This window comes from Alternaria arborescens (assembly GCF_004154835.1).
Source record: "Alternaria arborescens strain FERA 675 chromosome Unknown contig_48, whole genome shotgun sequence".
NCBI classification, from domain to species: Eukaryota; Fungi; Ascomycota; class Dothideomycetes; order Pleosporales; family Pleosporaceae; genus Alternaria; species Alternaria arborescens.
The window spans coordinates 120,668-137,596 of NW_021167903.1; the positions used below are offsets into that span (position 1 = coordinate 120,668).

General features: G+C 51.7%; 4 protein-coding genes across 4 annotated transcripts; 2 read left to right on the forward strand and 2 right to left on the reverse strand.

Moving 5' to 3' along the window:
- Positions 1 to 2,310: 2,310 nt before the first annotated feature.
- AA0111_g11371 (Glycerophosphodiester phosphodiesterase) lies at positions 2,311 to 6,160 on the reverse strand (the record flags this gene model as incomplete). Its single annotated transcript, XM_028645229.1, has 3 exons — positions 2,311 to 2,541; positions 2,609 to 5,856; positions 6,025 to 6,160. The coding sequence occupies 3 exons, from the start codon at positions 6,158 to 6,160 to the stop codon at positions 2,311 to 2,313; spliced, it is 3,615 nt and encodes a 1,204-aa protein (XP_028501042.1).
- A 1,155-nt stretch (positions 6,161 to 7,315) lies between these two features.
- Positions 7,316 to 8,526, reverse strand: AA0111_g11372 (hypothetical protein; the record flags this gene model as incomplete). The annotated part of the gene is made up of 3 exons (XM_028645230.1): positions 7,316 to 7,681; positions 7,734 to 8,259; positions 8,312 to 8,526. 3 exons carry the CDS (start codon positions 8,524 to 8,526, stop codon positions 7,316 to 7,318), a joined length of 1,107 nt encoding a protein of 368 aa, XP_028501030.1.
- A 200-nt stretch (positions 8,527 to 8,726) lies between these two features.
- On the forward strand, positions 8,727 to 10,840 carry AA0111_g11373 (hypothetical protein; the record flags this gene model as incomplete). Its single annotated transcript, XM_028645231.1, has 2 exons — positions 8,727 to 8,856; positions 8,913 to 10,840. The coding sequence occupies 2 exons, from the start codon at positions 8,727 to 8,729 to the stop codon at positions 10,838 to 10,840; spliced, it is 2,058 nt and encodes a 685-aa protein (XP_028501041.1).
- Positions 10,841 to 12,479: 1,639 nt separating this feature from the next.
- AA0111_g11374 (hypothetical protein) lies at positions 12,480 to 15,298 on the forward strand (the record flags this gene model as incomplete). Its single annotated transcript, XM_028645232.1, has 2 exons — positions 12,480 to 12,798; positions 12,852 to 15,298. The coding sequence occupies 2 exons, from the start codon at positions 12,480 to 12,482 to the stop codon at positions 15,296 to 15,298; spliced, it is 2,766 nt and encodes a 921-aa protein (XP_028501040.1).
- Between the last annotated feature and the right edge of the window lie 1,631 nt (positions 15,299 to 16,929).

The following is a 16,929-nucleotide window of genomic DNA, read 5'->3' on the forward strand; positions in this document are numbered from 1 at the left end:
GGGAGTTTCGGCGAAGGCGCCAAGGTGGCTTGACTCTCCGAGTGGTTCGATGTTTCCTCTCTGTCAAGGAAGATGTTGTAATATTTGTTAATAAAACAAAGTCCTTCTTGCCCCGTGAGACCAAATGAGCATTCCGAGCTATTATTCATTACATAGAGAGATGACAGTGATGATGATGGCGATGTTGTTGTTGTTGTTGTTGTTGTAAGATTGTAAAGCGGCGCAGACGGGTCATTAGGAAATGACAGGCATCTTCGGGTCACCAGCCACATCGGCCCACATGGGCCGGCGCCAACCAATGCAACTAAGTCCCAAAATAGCCCTGATTCAATACCCTCAAATGCCGCGCCAACGCCAGATTCGTCCGTATGAGACGACCATACGAGCACGTTTCCACCCGTCTAGCAGACGTGGAGTTTGTCATGCTCTCGTATCATTCATACTGGCGCGGGGTCTGGAGGTCTTGAGCATGTTGGTCACCTTGGCAAAAGAGATGATGAGGGGTAGGTTTGATTGAGGTGTGTATAACGCTTTTGACGCGAGGTTCTGGTGTGGCTAAAGGGGTTGTAGTATTGACGACCATGTTACAATCGATGAATTTACCGGTCAGCCCCCTGAGCATCTCCCGGGCTTGTATAGACAAGCATTGCTTCTGCATGCGAAGTGGTGCGCCACAAATTGGCAGCTGAAGGACCCCTTCCGAGTCATCAAACTGCTCACAAGGTAACTAATGGCTCACATTCACAGCCTGCAGCGTATCCAGACTCATCTTCTGGCTTTCTTCCATATCAAGGGTGCAAAGCTAAGTCAAGATGTGTAATTGATGTTTTGACAGCACGTATTGACCGACCGAGTCAACTTTCGCTGAGCGTGTTCCGCGATGACAATTCTTGGGTACAAAGGATCAGGACGGTGCCTGACTGCCGCCCAGCCCACCCAACCTCAGGTATACTGACAAAACCTCGGCTGTCATTGCGAATCCGCTACCTACCAAGCAACTGCTATTCACCCGGCAAGCATTTCCTCATATTTCAGCCTCGCAAGTTCTCCAAGTGGATCGTTCTCGTCCTCCCAGTCGCTGTACTCAAGGAATTCCTCCTGCCTCTCAACAAAACGAGCATTCTTTCAATCCTGAGGGATCGTAGAAATCGGTTTTGATCTCGCAACAAGTGCGAAGTCTCTGCAGCCAGGAAGTCCGTTTGGCGTCTGCCCATATTGGCCATGGCCTTTGATATCCTACAGCGAAAAAGCAGTTGCTTCAAGTACAAACCTTTCTGTCGCCAAATACACATTGTCACTTCAAATGTAGCCATTTCTACGGCCTTATCGCGAAAGAAAAAAAAATCTCTTCTGGCTCTGGGAAGCTCACTCACTCCATTCACCTCTCTGTTCACGTTCAGCTCCCAAAGTTTTGACGGGCGCTTGAAACTTCGCAAAACCTAAGAAGAAGTAACCCAAACCCCCAGGTATTGGCCAAACTACTCTAAAAGTTCAGGTCAGGTACATTGGCCTTGATCGCTTGATTCATGATTCGCAATTCGTGACCAACTCAACCTCAAACTACCACTTTCACGCATACCCACAACGACCCAAAAAAAAAAGTAGTCAAAAACATACAACAGCGGGGATTCGCTAGTGGTCACCCACCTAACTACTAATCCGCCGGTACACTGCTTGTATATGGCTGAGCGGACGGGAAGCCTAATTTTCAGTGTCCTATGGTCGTATGTACTCAGTTGTACCGACCCGTGAGATATATTCTGACTAGTTGCCTGTTTCTCGACGCAGGGGTGCGTCCCGGTTATTCTGAACTCTCTGATGCTACGGAATTCAGGGGCAAGAGAAAAGACCCTCAAGAACGGATGTATCGAGTTTAGCGGTCTTTGTTTTCAACACACGCAAGGCCGTACCCGTCATTGTATTGAGACATTGGATGCTGAGAAGGTGAGTATTGGTCCATGGGTACAGCGGAAGGTCGTCAACGGTGCGCAGTGTCCAGTCACAGTAACACGGGCACAGTTTCCTTGCCATTGTCTTTCGTGTGGATATTCTTCAATTTCAACTTACATAAAAGGAAACGTCTTTACACTCGCATCGGCGTGGAGCTAGCTACAAATCACATCACATCAACACCAGCACACAGCACAAATCGAACTTTCAACCCCAATAGATTGATCGAACGCAAATCCAAGCCCGTTGAGGGACTACCCACGGATCAACACAAAGCTCTTCGTCTAAGAAAATAAGAAAAAAGAACAACCAACGCTAGCCACCCATTGTTGAAGACAACATATGCCACCCCCAGATCGCTCAAACTACTTTTTGCGCCGCTGCTGCTGCTGGCACTTCCTTGTTGTCATGGCCATTCTGCAACGATTCACTCGCCTCCTGAATCGTCGGTACGGATTCAGACGGAACGACAAGCGATGTGCCATTGACAGCGCCATTGGTGGTAGAATCCTGATTTGGATCCTGGAGTCCTTGGCGGACTTTGAGAACGCTGTCGACAATGACGGCGTCGATGCCTTCGTTTCGTTGGAGCTAATTGCACTGTTAGTCAATGTTGCAAAGGAGTTTACAATGGCGTCGTGTGGAGGTCATGACTTACCAGAACGTTCTTTGGGTCGTTATTTAGCATGCCATATGAGACACATACTAAACCGCTTTCCTTTACCACCTTGACCAGTCTTGGGCACATGACCAGAGGCGTCGCGGCGCTGACTACGCCCAGCAGGTTCCATCGACTAGCGAATCGGATGGCTTCTTGCAAACTGGCTGCTCGCACGTCTCCGACGGGCGAGGTACCGGCATCGGTAAGGAACAGCACTGGAATCGAAGGTTGCTTGAATGAAAGCATCAGGCAGATGTCCGGATTGAAAGACGAGAAGATGATGTTTCGCTTGCCCATCTTGTCGTACACTTTCTCCAACACGGTGTCGACAAAGGAATTCAGCTCGACAGCATACTGATCCATCTCCTCTTCTTCAGACTCATGAAGCATGGGGTACTTCATTTCGACGTTGAAACCAACCGATTCAGGCAGCTCATCGAACATGCGCTCTAGAGTCGTGAAGGAAGACTGAATAGAATTACCACGACTGTTGCCCTTGAAACCCTTCTTCTTGAAATCGCGGGTGTACTTCATACGCTCAGTGAGCTCGTTTTGGCGATCTGTATGAATGTTGCGCTGCTTCGAGTTGTCGACCGAGTACGATCGAAGTCTCCGTGTGTTAGGGCGGTCATCCGTGCCATTCGTACCGTTGGGAACTGGGACCGTTTCTGGTGAACCGGCGCGAGAAGATCGTGGCTTTTGGCCCTCGCCAATGTGAAGGAATTGATCCAGTGTGAGTGTGTGTACAGGTGCGTCGATACCAGTCTCGCTGACGAGGAAATCGTGGTAGATGACCGGCACGTGGTCCTTTGTCAACTGAACGTCAAACTCTACGTATTCCGCACCCAAATTTGCAGCAGAGATGAACGACTGTATTGTGTTCTCTCCGAGTTGCAGTGACGTACGTGAGGCTGTGTTCTTTCCCAGACCGCGGTGGCCAATGACCATGGTTGTAGCTGCCATCTTCTTCCAGTAGGTGTGCTGCTCTGTGACCGACATAGCTGGGTGGTGGAAGGGCGTAATGATCAGGAAGTTGAAATTAACAGTGCCGATCACGTCCAACGTGGAGGCCGCCACGATCGGTACCTTCATGTCTCCCTGGAGTGATATACGCTTGGATCCAATACTGGTCTTGATAGTTGACAGCAATGCCACTGCCCGTCCCACAACACGCTCTTGATTGCCGGCGTATGTCGGGATGATGTCGAACAACAGCTTGACCTTGGTAACATCGCTAGTCATAAAAGTTATAGGCTCAGTCGCGATATTCTCCTGGATGGGCAAGTCGATCACCGTAGGTTCTCCAGTAGCACCAGATGCGTTCACAACCACTGACAAAGCAGTGTCAAGTTGCGTCGCATGCGCATCAGCAAGGGGAATGTCATCCAGCTTTACCGCAGGCGTGTCCTTCCTAATGTCCATAGACCCGAGGCTGACGAGAACCATGGTTTCTTTAGTCAAATAACGATGGCCAAAAGTCTTGACAGGTTCGGGGGCCTTCTGCATAGCGGTGTTGTTGTCTCGGTTCAGGTTCTTGGATCTTCGCTCATCAAGTGAAGATTGAGTAGGCGACCCAGCTCGGGCGATACGTGTATCCGTAGGCGCAACGAGATGCGATTCTGTGGTGGGCGTAAGTTCTGCTAGCCTTGCTGCTATCTCCATGTGACCACGGAGCGCGGCATGCTCCTTTGCTGTCCAACCAGAGTTGTCACACTTTTGCAAGTCAGCTCCGGCAGCAGCCAAAATCTCGACCATGGAAAGATGGTCGTCAACGCAAGCGATGAACAATGGTGTCCAAGCAAACGTCTTCTCGGTCACGTCCACTTCCGCCTTGTTCTTGCTGGATCCTTTCAGTAGGACTTGGGCGCACTTGTCATACCCATAGCGTGCTGCCATATGTAATGCGGTCTCACCACCTTCATCCTGATAGTTGACGTCCACACCAGCTTCGACTAAGAGCTTGACGATCTCTACGAAATTCGCCTGAGTCGCTAAAGTCAAAGCTGCACCTGATCGCGCAATGGCTTTCCGACATGCTAGTCGCTCTTCTGTGGCACCACGCCAGTTTTCTGCTTCAAGTAGAGCTTTGGTGGTAAGGGGATGTCCGCCCATGACGCTAAGATGTAGAGGAGCGTTGCCCTCTGCATCCTGCCAGTAGTCGGAGTCAATACCTTGAGCGACATCGAACTGGCCCCAGTCTTGCATGTGCTTCATGACGACCTGGCAAATGACTACGAAGCCATACTGTGCAGCATAATGGAGCGGGAACCTGCCATACGAGTCACGAGACTGGAGCGCGATGCGCTGCTCAGCACGAAGTTGGTCGAGTAGATAGATGAGTAGTTGCACCGATTCGTCATTCTCGCTGAGTAGCTGCGTTGACTCTTCTTCGGTGGTAGTACAAGGACGAGGCTGGCGATTGGGATCCGTAGCAGGTACTATGAAGTTCCGTGTTTCACTCGAGCTCTGGAGGAGAGTTCCGTCAGCTCCAAAAGTGTCGCCAGTCTTTGAACGACCAATGTTGATGACAAGTCGGTGGATACAGTTGCGCTTGTTGATATCGTCTTCCTCCTCTAGTGAGATAATATCTTGCAGCAGCCTCTCAATACAGGACTTTGCTCGACACGAGATAGCGCGCTGCAAGAAGTTCAAGAGCACTTGCTGAACCGAGGAACTAGATACACCGTTACTTTTGACGACTTCTGCGAGTTGCTCATTGAGATCGTTGACCTTGTCAGCACGGATAGCCGTGTCCACAGCGTCCAAAAGGCCCGAAGGAAGGTGTAGCGAGCGACCTGGGACTCTGCCCAAGGAAGCAGCAGAATGTGTAGAGCCTGTATCGTCGAATGTCTTGATGTCGCTCAGTCCCGATAGCCACTCATTGACCGCCTTCATATCCTGGTTCAAAGGCAAGTTGTGCGCAAAGGGCTTCGGATTGACTTTTGACGCTAGGTAGCGTTCCTGAAGGCAAACAGTCTCGATTTTCTTGTCAAGCTTCTTCGTGATTTTGATGAACCCCCGGCGATTCACTTCTCCATACCATTGAAGCTTCCGCATTGATCCACGCAATTCAAGCAGCGCGCCCATGAGATCTTGCGCTTCGTCCTTATCGATACCCTCGGGTAATTGTGCGACTCGTCCATAGCGGCCATGCAGAAGTCGTAACCGTCGCGCGTTCTCGGCATATTTGCGGTTGTAGAAGTTATCGACGTCTTCGAGGTTACGATCGAGCGAGAAGAAGAACTCTGGGTTTGTATGTCAGCCACGTGTTCGTCGAATTTGGTAATCATGGACATCATTGGCACGCGCTCGCTCATGGCTGTGCTAGCATACCACAGAGCTTTGTGGAGGCGACGAGACCATGGGGGCACAACATTCAATACGGACTCTGGTAGGAGATGTGATAAACATACCAGCAAGATCCGGAGCGGAGCCATCCTTGGAAGCTTCAGCAGCATTCTTGATAAGCTTCTTGAGGCCTTTATAGTTGATGTAGTTCGCCGCCCATTCCGGGACCTGATTACGGGGTAGATTATGTCCAAACTTCATCTTGGAGGCAGAATGATAGTAGGTGGAAATCTATGGCCGGATCGAGCTCGATACTGAGCTTGGAGCGTAGCTCTAATGCGTATGGAGGACTAGCTTTGCGCAGGCGGGGGTGGGCAAAAGCAAGGATATGTAACGGTAGGTATTGAATGATCGGCAGGGCAAGAGCCAAAGCGTAAATTCCATGCGACCTGCGCAATCAACGCGTTAATGTTGAATCTTTAGGGTGTGCTCGAGGCGTCCATTCTCATTGGATGAGACAGAGCTCGACAAAACCGCGCCTGCAACATGGTTAAATGGACTGTCAAAAGTAGGGAAAGCCGCAGCTGAAGGCTGGGGGAAGTACACTGGAGCGGCGGATCGCTGGTCAGTGTTATCGCGTGGTGCTGGAGGCGTGAGGGAAAGACGTTGAGATGAGAGAGACGTGGTTGGTGCTCGCGAAATGACGTATGGCGGCAGAGCGCGCTTTGTACTATCACTCCCGCAAGCGTAAGCAGAGGCTCGTCTGCTTTATACTGCAAGCTGCTGCAAAACTTGTGATGCTTCGGTACGATGGTGGATCCTTGCCCCATTTATCGCATTCGACTGCAGCCCGCTTGAGCGCCTCCTGCGTCGGCGGATCACGGCGGTGTATGTTTGTCAGCTTGACTCGCGACGGACATGCGTTCAGAAAAGCCTGTTCTTGGCGCTGCAATTCGGTGTCATAAAGCAACTTGTGCGAGCCCCAAGCGCAACACAACTCAACACTGCGCTGGTGACCATCGTGAGATTTGAGCTCGGGCACACCGATACGGGCAACAAGGCACGCGACTGCCTTCCAAAGCGGGATGCATGTCATCCGTGGTGCCTACGGGGGCACGGTAGCTTAGCCGGTCACACCGCATCAAGGACTGATTAACGTGGATGGTGGGGTTGCATTGATACTGGCTATGGGTTTCCCGCGCGATTAATACTCATGGCACCTACACGGCACCGTTCATGCGTCCTGCTGCAGCTTTCTCCGCTCTGGGGAACCTGGCTTCTCCATATTTCGCCTGGGCGATTGGACCCTTCCCGCTAGTCCACCCATCGAGTCCGTGGGCGCTGGAACGTGCAAGATAAGGACCGAAGCAGCAGGCCTAGGCCTGCTCGGGAGAAGACTCTGAAGTATCAGGTGCTTTACGAGAAAAAGAAGGCATTGCCTTCGTTGTCCTTTCGCTGCACCTTTGACAGGTCCTTGTCTGGTGCATACTCTGTCCACGTGCTCGCGGGGAAGATATGCTTGTTGCGCTCGTACCAACGCCTGTCAACGACTTTGGTTATTGCTGGGTCTTCACTGAAGCCCTCAAGCTCCTCATCTGGTATACTAGACTCTTTGCTCTTCTTCTTAGAGGGCTGAGCAAGTGGGTCGTATGTAGCAGGATCTACTTCGGCGTCGGCATCGGACGTGCTAGGAGTGGCTTTGGTGGGTTGTGCTGAGTAGTCGAAGATCGGGCCATCGAAGCCAGTGACCCTGTTAAACAAGAAGTGGTAGATTTCGTAGTGCTGGCGTCAATGTTAGTATACAAAAAGAGGCACTTCTGAATATGATGCTTACATGCGGTAATATGACTTCACCTCTGACAAGCATCAAGTCATCTACGCTGACCCTAGCCCAATCTCTTCGACTCTTGTCTCCTCCCACGCCTAGCTCTGCACCCACTTTTCGGGCTTTGTCTAGAAACAACCATATCTGCTCGCCCTTCTTTATCCTGCATCTTCCACCTGGAACATTGGTCCCATCATAGAAGACAAAAGGTATCACTACTTCGGTCGCCTTTACGGAGTCGCGCATGAGTATAAAGTCTTGCCGTGCCTGTTCTGCTTGCTGGGCTTCGCGTTGGAGAGCTGTCTTGGTCATGACACGGGGCTTGAGACCGATGCTCGAGTTTGCGCCGAGCTTCTTCTTGAACACCTTCACTTCAGCTTCTGGGGCAGATGTTTCGGCGGGGGTGCTTTCGCGAGGGGTAGAAGTCTTCGAAGCATTGGATTCGGTGTCTTCGTCTTCGTCTATGCCGAATGAGAGCTTGCCTTTACCAGCTACTTTGCGCTTCTTCTTGAAAACGGGCTTTGGCGTCGATGCCCTATACTTTGCAAATTAGTGAACATCCAATGAGCGTGTTCGCAAATTCGTACCCTTCGGCGGGCGTGTTTTCGCCTGAGTTGATTGCAGCGTCACCTCGTTCCTTCCTATCGAGCGCCTCGGCGCGTCGCTTGCGGTAATCATTCAGGTTGACGAGCCCGACAGTTTGCGCCTTAAGCAAATCCTCGGCTGTCGCAGCCTGGGATGTGAAGCGCGCGTTGCCAGACGTATCTGGGCGATCGCCGGAACTCGAAGCAAATCTGTCCATATTCGTAGAATGATGTGGGTTGGAGGATATGCGGTTGCTAGAAACTTGACGATCATTCCGCGCCAAGCCCCGGTCGTGGCTCGTCCCGTGATTGCGTGAACGCGACGCGATCAACGGGAAGGAACATTCGCCCCCACTCCGATAACAATCTCGCCCCAGCGCTCTAAGCCCTTGCCGGACTACACACGACATGCACAGCGATGCCGCGCATTGTACAGGACTCAGATGAAGAGCTGGACGACGATCTCGAGGGCGACCTTGTGCCACCCAAACAACCAGACGCGTCCACGCAGCCACCCAGTAATGAGACCCACGGCACAGGATCCACTGGTAGGGTCGACACCATGAACCTGTAACCCGAGTTAAAAACGCTGATGTGTAACCAGAATCGCTGAAGAGGGCTATTGAAAAGGCGCACCGCGAGTATCTTCAATCGCAGCCCAGCCAGGATGAGCCTCAGTCCTCAGTATCCTTGCCTGAGCATCCAACTAAGAAGAGAAAGACCGCAGATGATCCTAGCCCGCTCAAGCCGTCGATTGATGCATCGTCCAAAAAGAGAGGACCAATCACCTATAGCAAGGCTCCTAAATCTATCTTTGGTAGCTCTCCAGCAATCATCGCTCCACTGGACGACAAGGAAGGCACAAGCCTTGCTAATTGGATGCCGGACAGCACTATGCGCGGATACTGGATGAACCACGAACCAGCCATGTTTAGTGAGCATGAGCCTTCGAGCACTGTCCCCAACGCTACAATGACCCAGCAACATGTTTTGGAAGTTGTTAATGCTCCGATGATGATGGGCCAAGAGATCGATACTGAAGGTCGTCATTGGGTCCCACCGCCCGAACCATCGATACCTTGGTCAGACCTCATGAAGTTCACACCTGCAGAGGCTGCTGATCAGACTGAGTTATCAGAACGTGACCTACCTCCGCTCGATCTTTCATTAGCCACCCCGATTCGGACGACGCAGGGAGGCTATGAATACTCTGCGTCCCAACGTAGCAGGCGTGGGTCTTCCGTCCGTCTGAAAAACAGTCCCTTGAAGAACGAAGTTCCGCACACCGACTCCAACATAACTTCGGCTCTTGATTTACCCTCTACTGCATCACCAAGGACCCAGAAGAGCAGTTATGGAGAAGCAAAGGAGACGCCTCGTCGTTCAAAGTCACAACTAGTACCTAAGGATCAACCTGACGACGACCTTGCCGCTATCGGGCTCCCCAAGGAGCAATACAAACCACGCCCCAGTCGCTCAAGATCACTCAAGGTCGAAGAGGAGGGACCTATTGACTACTCTGTCCGACCCGAGAAAGTCAAAAAGGTTAGTAGACGGCGGCAGACAACAGCTGCTGTCGATGCCAGTAATATCAAAACACCTGAAAAGGTACGACAGATTTGCGACATGGGCTTCACACCTACGACGACCTCTGGGGCTCTGAAGCGAAACAACGGTGACGTCATACAGACCATAGATTGGCTAGTCACTAACAATGTTGGCCATGATGAGCTTGCACCACCAAGTCCACCTAAAAACAAGCCGATCACGAACAAGAGTGAGGAGAAACCGGCGATGGACTCCGAGGCTATTCAAGATATTATGCGCGATCTGAACGAGTATCGCAGAGACGACACCCAGGATGCCGTGCAAGACACGGTCCACGTTGCGGTGGCGAACGGTACTACTATGCATACGGAAACCGCGGATGATATAGCAAGACCTACGGTGACCGAACTGCGTTCCCCGACAAAAGTACAAGTGGTGATACCTAAAAAGTCTCCAGTTGCCACTTCCAAGCAACCCGCAAGTTCAGCCACAACATCGAAGAAGAAGGCGAAGCGTAGGAAAACCATGTCGGATCAGCCTGAGAGTGAACAGGCCGCAGCAGATGATACTGTGCCTGAAGCCATACCCGCGAAGAAGACGCGTGGTCGACCCAAGAAAATTGCACCTACTGTTCCGCCCCAGGAGCCCAATTTAGAACCAATGGAGCAGACCACGGAGATGGAACAACACGAAGAAGCTGTGCAAACCACCGAGCCTGAAGCACTTCCGAAAATAGCACAGCAAAGTTCAGGAGCCGCATCGAAGGAGAGGAAGCAGTCAAATTCGGCAGATACCCCAGAGACAATGACTGCCAATGATCCCATCCTACCATCGAAAGCCTCCCCGGCTGCAACATCAGCAACCCCAGAACCCAAAACAAAACCTACAACCGCATCGCCAGCCACTACAGGCAAGGTGCCATACCGTGTAGGACTGAGCAAACGCGCGAGAATTGCTCCTTTGTTGCGCATTGTGACGAAATGATAGGGCAGTGCTTACTTCTCCTGTCACAAAGACATATAGATTATGACGTTACACTTAGCATCTAGCTATGTACCTGAACCTAATGATACCCACTTTTACTTGGCCTTACCTTCAATTTCCACCTCTTCGTGAACGTCGTATACAAGGACCAGCTGAAGTTTTTCTAGTGGCTCGCCTGCCTTAGCCGAACCACAACTCAACGTCTGAGCAAACTAGAGGACGCAGCTATTTGGTCTCGACGTTCTGGCGCCAAAGCGTATCGGCTATCCACTTTGTTGCATCTTCGTGGCGCTCGATCAATGCAAGACAACAGACTGCTGTTTGCTCTATCTACTGGTATCCTTACCTTGACGAAATTTTGAACCACTAAACATCGCATTGCATATGCGATTTGCTTGCCGGAGGTTCATTGCCGCCGGCGGCATTATCGATTATCGAGAGCGGAAGCCAGCGCTAGCTTGGACTTGGCGGTGGAAATGAAGGCTCTCAGGGGCCTTCCAACACCGAATCGCAACCAGCGGACGATAGCCGGGGCTTTACCAATCCTGCACCCCTGAGCTTGGCGTCGGGCGTTCGTCCTTAGAGCTGGGAAAATGTGACTCGGAGTATCGTGCTGCGAGCGGCGCGCATGACGATGTGACCGTTACTGGCGCGCTGTCGCATACCGGTAGTCCCAATACCACGGGTGTCGCAACAACGGCTGACAGAATAGACATGGCGAACGATGATTTGAGTACCAGGAAACGGTAACAACGATGTGGCATTCGAATCGCGACTAACATGCAACGATCACCAACTTCATCGATACTGGTGATTGCCCTTCTGCAGAGTCCTTCAACCACATTACTGGATTCGGTGCCGACGAAGCCGAAAGCGAAACGGCCTCTGATTCCTACGCGAGACGCCATCGAACGCCACATCAAGCCATCAACGTGAAAACCACGATGTTTTTGTGACGCCAAGTATCCCCGCTAGCCTGTTGTTGAGATAGGCCCCGCCGGCGATCATCCCACTTCAGTGTATCCGCGACGGGAGCTGGTCAGAACCAGCATCGCGTCTCATATATTTAGACCCCGGCACCTTATTAGCTTGGTCATGACAGGAACAGGTCGGCTTCAGGCTCTGTTGTGCCTCTTCGAGATCGACATGATTATGGGGTTTGGCACCTCACAAGCTTCCCAAGGCTGTAGGGCTACCAAGACGTGCAATCACGATAAAGACATGAGAGTTTGCCGTATCACCTTACAGTGGCTTACACTAGGCGCCTTACCAATCTTCTCAGTACCATGCCGTCTCCACTGTCCCTTCGTATCCCACGAAAGTTTCCCAGGGCCGCGCTCTTGGCTGCTGATAATAGTGTGCTGACTTCTTTCAGTTAGTGGGGCTCCACTCCTCGCAGCTACGCCACGAGTCGTCGCCCTTGGAGGTGCGTCTACAGGATTCGTTGTTATAAGTATATCGGATTTCTTCTCTTTGCGTTCTTTACTCGTCTTGCTCGTCTTTGCACGCATAGCGACCGTCACTCGTTTACTCCTAACTAATTCTAATTGACTTATTGTCAACCACACTCGCTTTACACTTTTGCAACCTAACCCGAATACTACGACCATACTAGGACTGTAAAACTTAATTCGCTAAGATGCGTTTCACTCAAGTCGCTGCTGCCTCTTTGGTAGCACCGCTCGTTGCCGCTCATGGCATGGAGGGCATGCCAAGGATCGTTGGTATGCCTAGGCAGTTGAGGGCCGGCAACCCTTTTGCTGGTTTCAAAGACCATCATATTGCTCACCCAGATCCCATCATCCGCCCCCGACAGTCTGCTGACGGACGCTGTGGTCCTGATGGCGGCAACCAAAAGTGTGCGGACAACGAGTGCTGCTCAAGCGCCGGATACTGTGGTACTACCAAGGAACACTGCCAAGCGCCTGACTGCTTGTTCAACTTTGGACCTGCATGCGGTATAACACGTTCTTTTCCATCTATTGTGATCAGCTTACTCATGTCAGTGCAGATGCCAACAAGACTCCTGCTGGAGCAAGCACCCGCAATGATGTTCGCCAGAAGCTAGGATCCATTCCTTACGGCGGTGGTGGTATCTACGTCTGCAACAACCCTGGAACCGTCGCCATTACATACGACGATGGTCCATACATCTACACTGAGGGCGTTATGGCTCAATTTGAAGCACGTGGTGCTCATGCCACATTCTTCATCACCGGTAACAACATCGGAAAGGGTGCCATTGATGAGAACTGGGCTGGTGTCATCAAGAAGATGTACGACAACGGCCATCAGGTCGCTTCTCACACTTGGTCCCACCAGGACCTTAGCCTCATCACCAAAGAGGAGGTTTACGACCAGATGGTCAAGAACGAAATGGCCATCCGTAACATCATCGGCAAATACCCTACCTACATGCGCCCACCTTACTCTTCCTGCGATGCTGAGTGCCAGGAAGTCATGTCTGATCTTGGCTACGTCGTTTCCTACTTCGATCTCGACACCGACGACTACAACAACTTGACTCCGGAGAAGATCCAGGTCGCCAAGGACAACTTCAAGAACGGCATCGATACCCGCAACAGCGGAGACCCATACGACGGTGACAGACTCGTTATCGGCCACGACATCCACCAACTGACCGCCGAGGACCTCACTGCATACATGCTTGACTACCTCTACGCCCAAGGCCTCAAGGCTGTTACCATGGGCGAGTGCCTCCAAGACCCCAAGGAGAACTGGTACCGCGACTCTACCCCCGCTCCCCCCAGCACTTCCTCTACTCGCACCTCTTCAGCCGTCCCTACTCCCACCGGCCCTACCTCCAAGGACGGCATGTGCGGCTCAACTGGTGGCTCACAGTCCTGCGTCGGCTGGGTCGGTATTGACGGTCTCCTTGGCGAGTGCTGCTCTCAATACGGATACTGTGGAAACACCGCCGACCACTGCCAAACTGGCTGCCAAGCCGGTTTCGGAAAGTGTGGTGCCCAGCCCAGTGCCTCTCCCTCCGCCTCTGCCTCCGTTTCTGCTAGCGTCACTGGTCCTGTGCCTACCCCTACTGGCCCTTCTACCACCGATGGATCTTGCGGTGCTGCAAACGGCGGCATGACCTGCATTGGCTTCAACGGCCCCGCTGGTCTTAGCGAGTGCTGCTCCGAGTACGGATACTGCGGTAACACTGACATCTACTGCGGAACAGGTTGCCAGGCTGGCTTCGGAAAGTGCGGTGCTCAGGATGTTAGCAGCGCTTCTTCTTCTGTAGTCGCTAGCTCTACCCCAGCTCCGTCTTCCTCGGCTGATGTCAGCAAGGACACTGTCTCTTCTTCCACTGTCTTGAGCTCTTCCGCTACTGCTTCATCCGATGCTAGCACCACTATCGATGCTAGCTCTAGCGCCAGCCAAGTCTCCTCCGCACCCTCTGCTACCCCTACCACTTCTGGCGAGAAGTCCCGCGACGGCTCTTGCGGCGGTGACAAGGGATACACATGTGTTGGATTCAGCACTCTCGAGGGCGTAAAGTCCGAGTGCTGCTCCGCTTGGGGATACTGCGGTTCCTCCGAGGACCACTGCGGTGCTGGTTGCAACCCAATCTACGGCAACTGCCCTTCGGTCTCTTCTTCGTCTGTTTCCTCTTCCATCGCTGTTTCCAGCGCTAGCGAGAAGTCCGAGTCCACATCTTCTACCGTTGCTACGCCCACATCTGAGGTCATTTCTTCATCTGTTTCTGCTTCCGCCTCCGCTTCGGCTTCTGAGTCCGTTTCTGCATCAGTCTCTGAGCATGTTTCCGCGTCTGCTTCGGCTTCTGCCTCGGCTTCTGCCTCTGTTTCTGAGCACATCTCTGCTTCTGCTTCCGCTTCCGCTTCCGCTTCAGTCTCTGACTACGCCTCGGTGTCCGTCTCCGTCTCCGAGCACGTCTCCGCATCGGCTTCAACCCCCGCGTCTGAGAAGCCAGAGGAGCACGAGTCCACCTCCGTCTCCGTCTCTGTCTCTGCTTCCGCCACAGACTCTGCTTCCAAGGACAGCTACCCTACCAGCTCTGTCGTCCCAGCCTCCGAGTACCCAGCCTCCACTCCTGGAAACTCCGAGACCGTCCCATCAAGCAGCTCAGTCGCCGTCTCGGCCTCTTCCGAGTACCCCGTCTCAAGTTCCGCTTCCTCTGCCTACCCCGTCTCCACCATGACACCCACCCCCGTTTACCCCTCATCTTCCTTCTCAACCGCCATTGTCCGCCCTAGCTCTACTTCCTGCTCCACAACCGCCACTCCCACGCCTACCAAGCTCCCCGTTTCTTCAAACGGAAAGTGTGGTGAAGCCAACGGTGGCCAGACATGCGCTGGCTACAAGACGCTTTTCGGTGTTGAGATGGGATGCTGCTGCAAGCAGAGTGGACGTTGCTCCATTGACCCCTGGGCGTGTGGTCTTGGATGTGACAAGGGATACGGAAAGTGCTGGTTCTAGATGATGAGCGAGGTATCTGTTTATGGACTTTCTTCATGTTCTGGTTATATCCTTAGGGTGGTGGTTTGTTGTAGTCTGCTTATGTAACATGTAGAATAGCAATACATGATGATGAAGACCTAGTGGGTGTTGTGCTGGAAATTCTTTTGATCATGGTATCGTGTCCGGTGAAAGTGACATAGTGAGAAACTCAAGCTCATTACAAAGGAATGCTACGAAGTGTTTCTCAAGAAAGTGCCACAATTTAGGCAGCGGTGGGACTATGAAACCCCTCTGGAAACGGTCATGTTCGAGAACCAACGTTACAAGTACGGCTGGATGTCCGAGGTCCCGGATTACGGCTCTGCCTATGATTCAGATTGAGTGGCATGACGAATCAGTATCCTCTAGATTCTGGATTTCTAGGTGTACGTAGAGAGGATCGAAAACAAAACGAAGTTGGAAAAGACATGTACGACAGTCTCATCTTTTTGGGCGGTAGTCACATGCGCATTACTTCCCAGCTTTGTGTCTTGGCCTTGTACTTCTAGGATAATCATATAAAACTGTGTCAGTACGACCTCCCCGCCTTTCTCACATCCCAAATTACACTCCATTTTACGAAAAAAAACAAGCCAAGTGCGTTCATGGAGGAGACTGCCTCTTCTCCAAAAAGTCTCAACCTGTCAATTATGTCCGGCACCTCTCTTCGCGCCCTAAAATCGATGGCTCGAGTTTGTCATGAGGAGCGTTTTTCGAGTGCCACCCTAGTACGAAACTCATCACAAGAGAGCCACATGTGCGGCGCTTGCTCTCCTTCCCCAGCTCTACACTTTTGGACTGCTCGATACATAAAAACGTCTGCGCTACACCCAACCTCCACTCATCAATAATCTCATTCCATTCTCTTCTTAACAGAATGCGGAAACCAGACGAAACATGGAGAAGGCGTTCGGTCTTTCAACATACAACAGACATAGTCATGTTTTTTCATCGTGCCGTAATTACCAAAAGACGTACCAGTGTACTTCATGACGGAAAATCTCTGTTCAGAGTTTACACCACTTATCCAACAAAAAAAAATGATAGCGATCCTTGATGTGTGGCAGTCGCGGCGAGGTACACACAACCGTATCCTAGTCTGAGCTTCTACGTGTATCGAAAACTAGAAGGATCATGGGTATGATGGTGCTGTCGCTCTTGGTGGAGCACTGCAATCGCTGAGATGGCGATGGCGATGTTCGATCACATGTGCAGCTGTCTTCTTGGCTCTTCTATAAAATGATCTCTTCGGCAGCTGTATCCCTTCTTTCTGCATCCAATCTGTTTCTTCTTTTACCAAAAAAGCCTTGATCAAGATCCATGGGGATTGCTCTGCCTGCACTCCAAAACCAGACACGTATGACATATGTGTTCGCAACCTTCCTTGCTTCAAAAGCAGAACCATTTTCTGGATTACAGTGGCTTCTTTCCAAGGCGACCTTGAAAATATCTGTGCATTCAAAAGACTGGAAGCTCAAGTCATGTGTGTGCAGCGCTGTCGCATCGATATTCTGCCAAACTTCTTACGACATCACCTCTCCTCTTCTCCTATAACATCAAATTCCGTCTGTTCTCCCAAGAAGTGTTACACGGCTATATCATGGAAACTA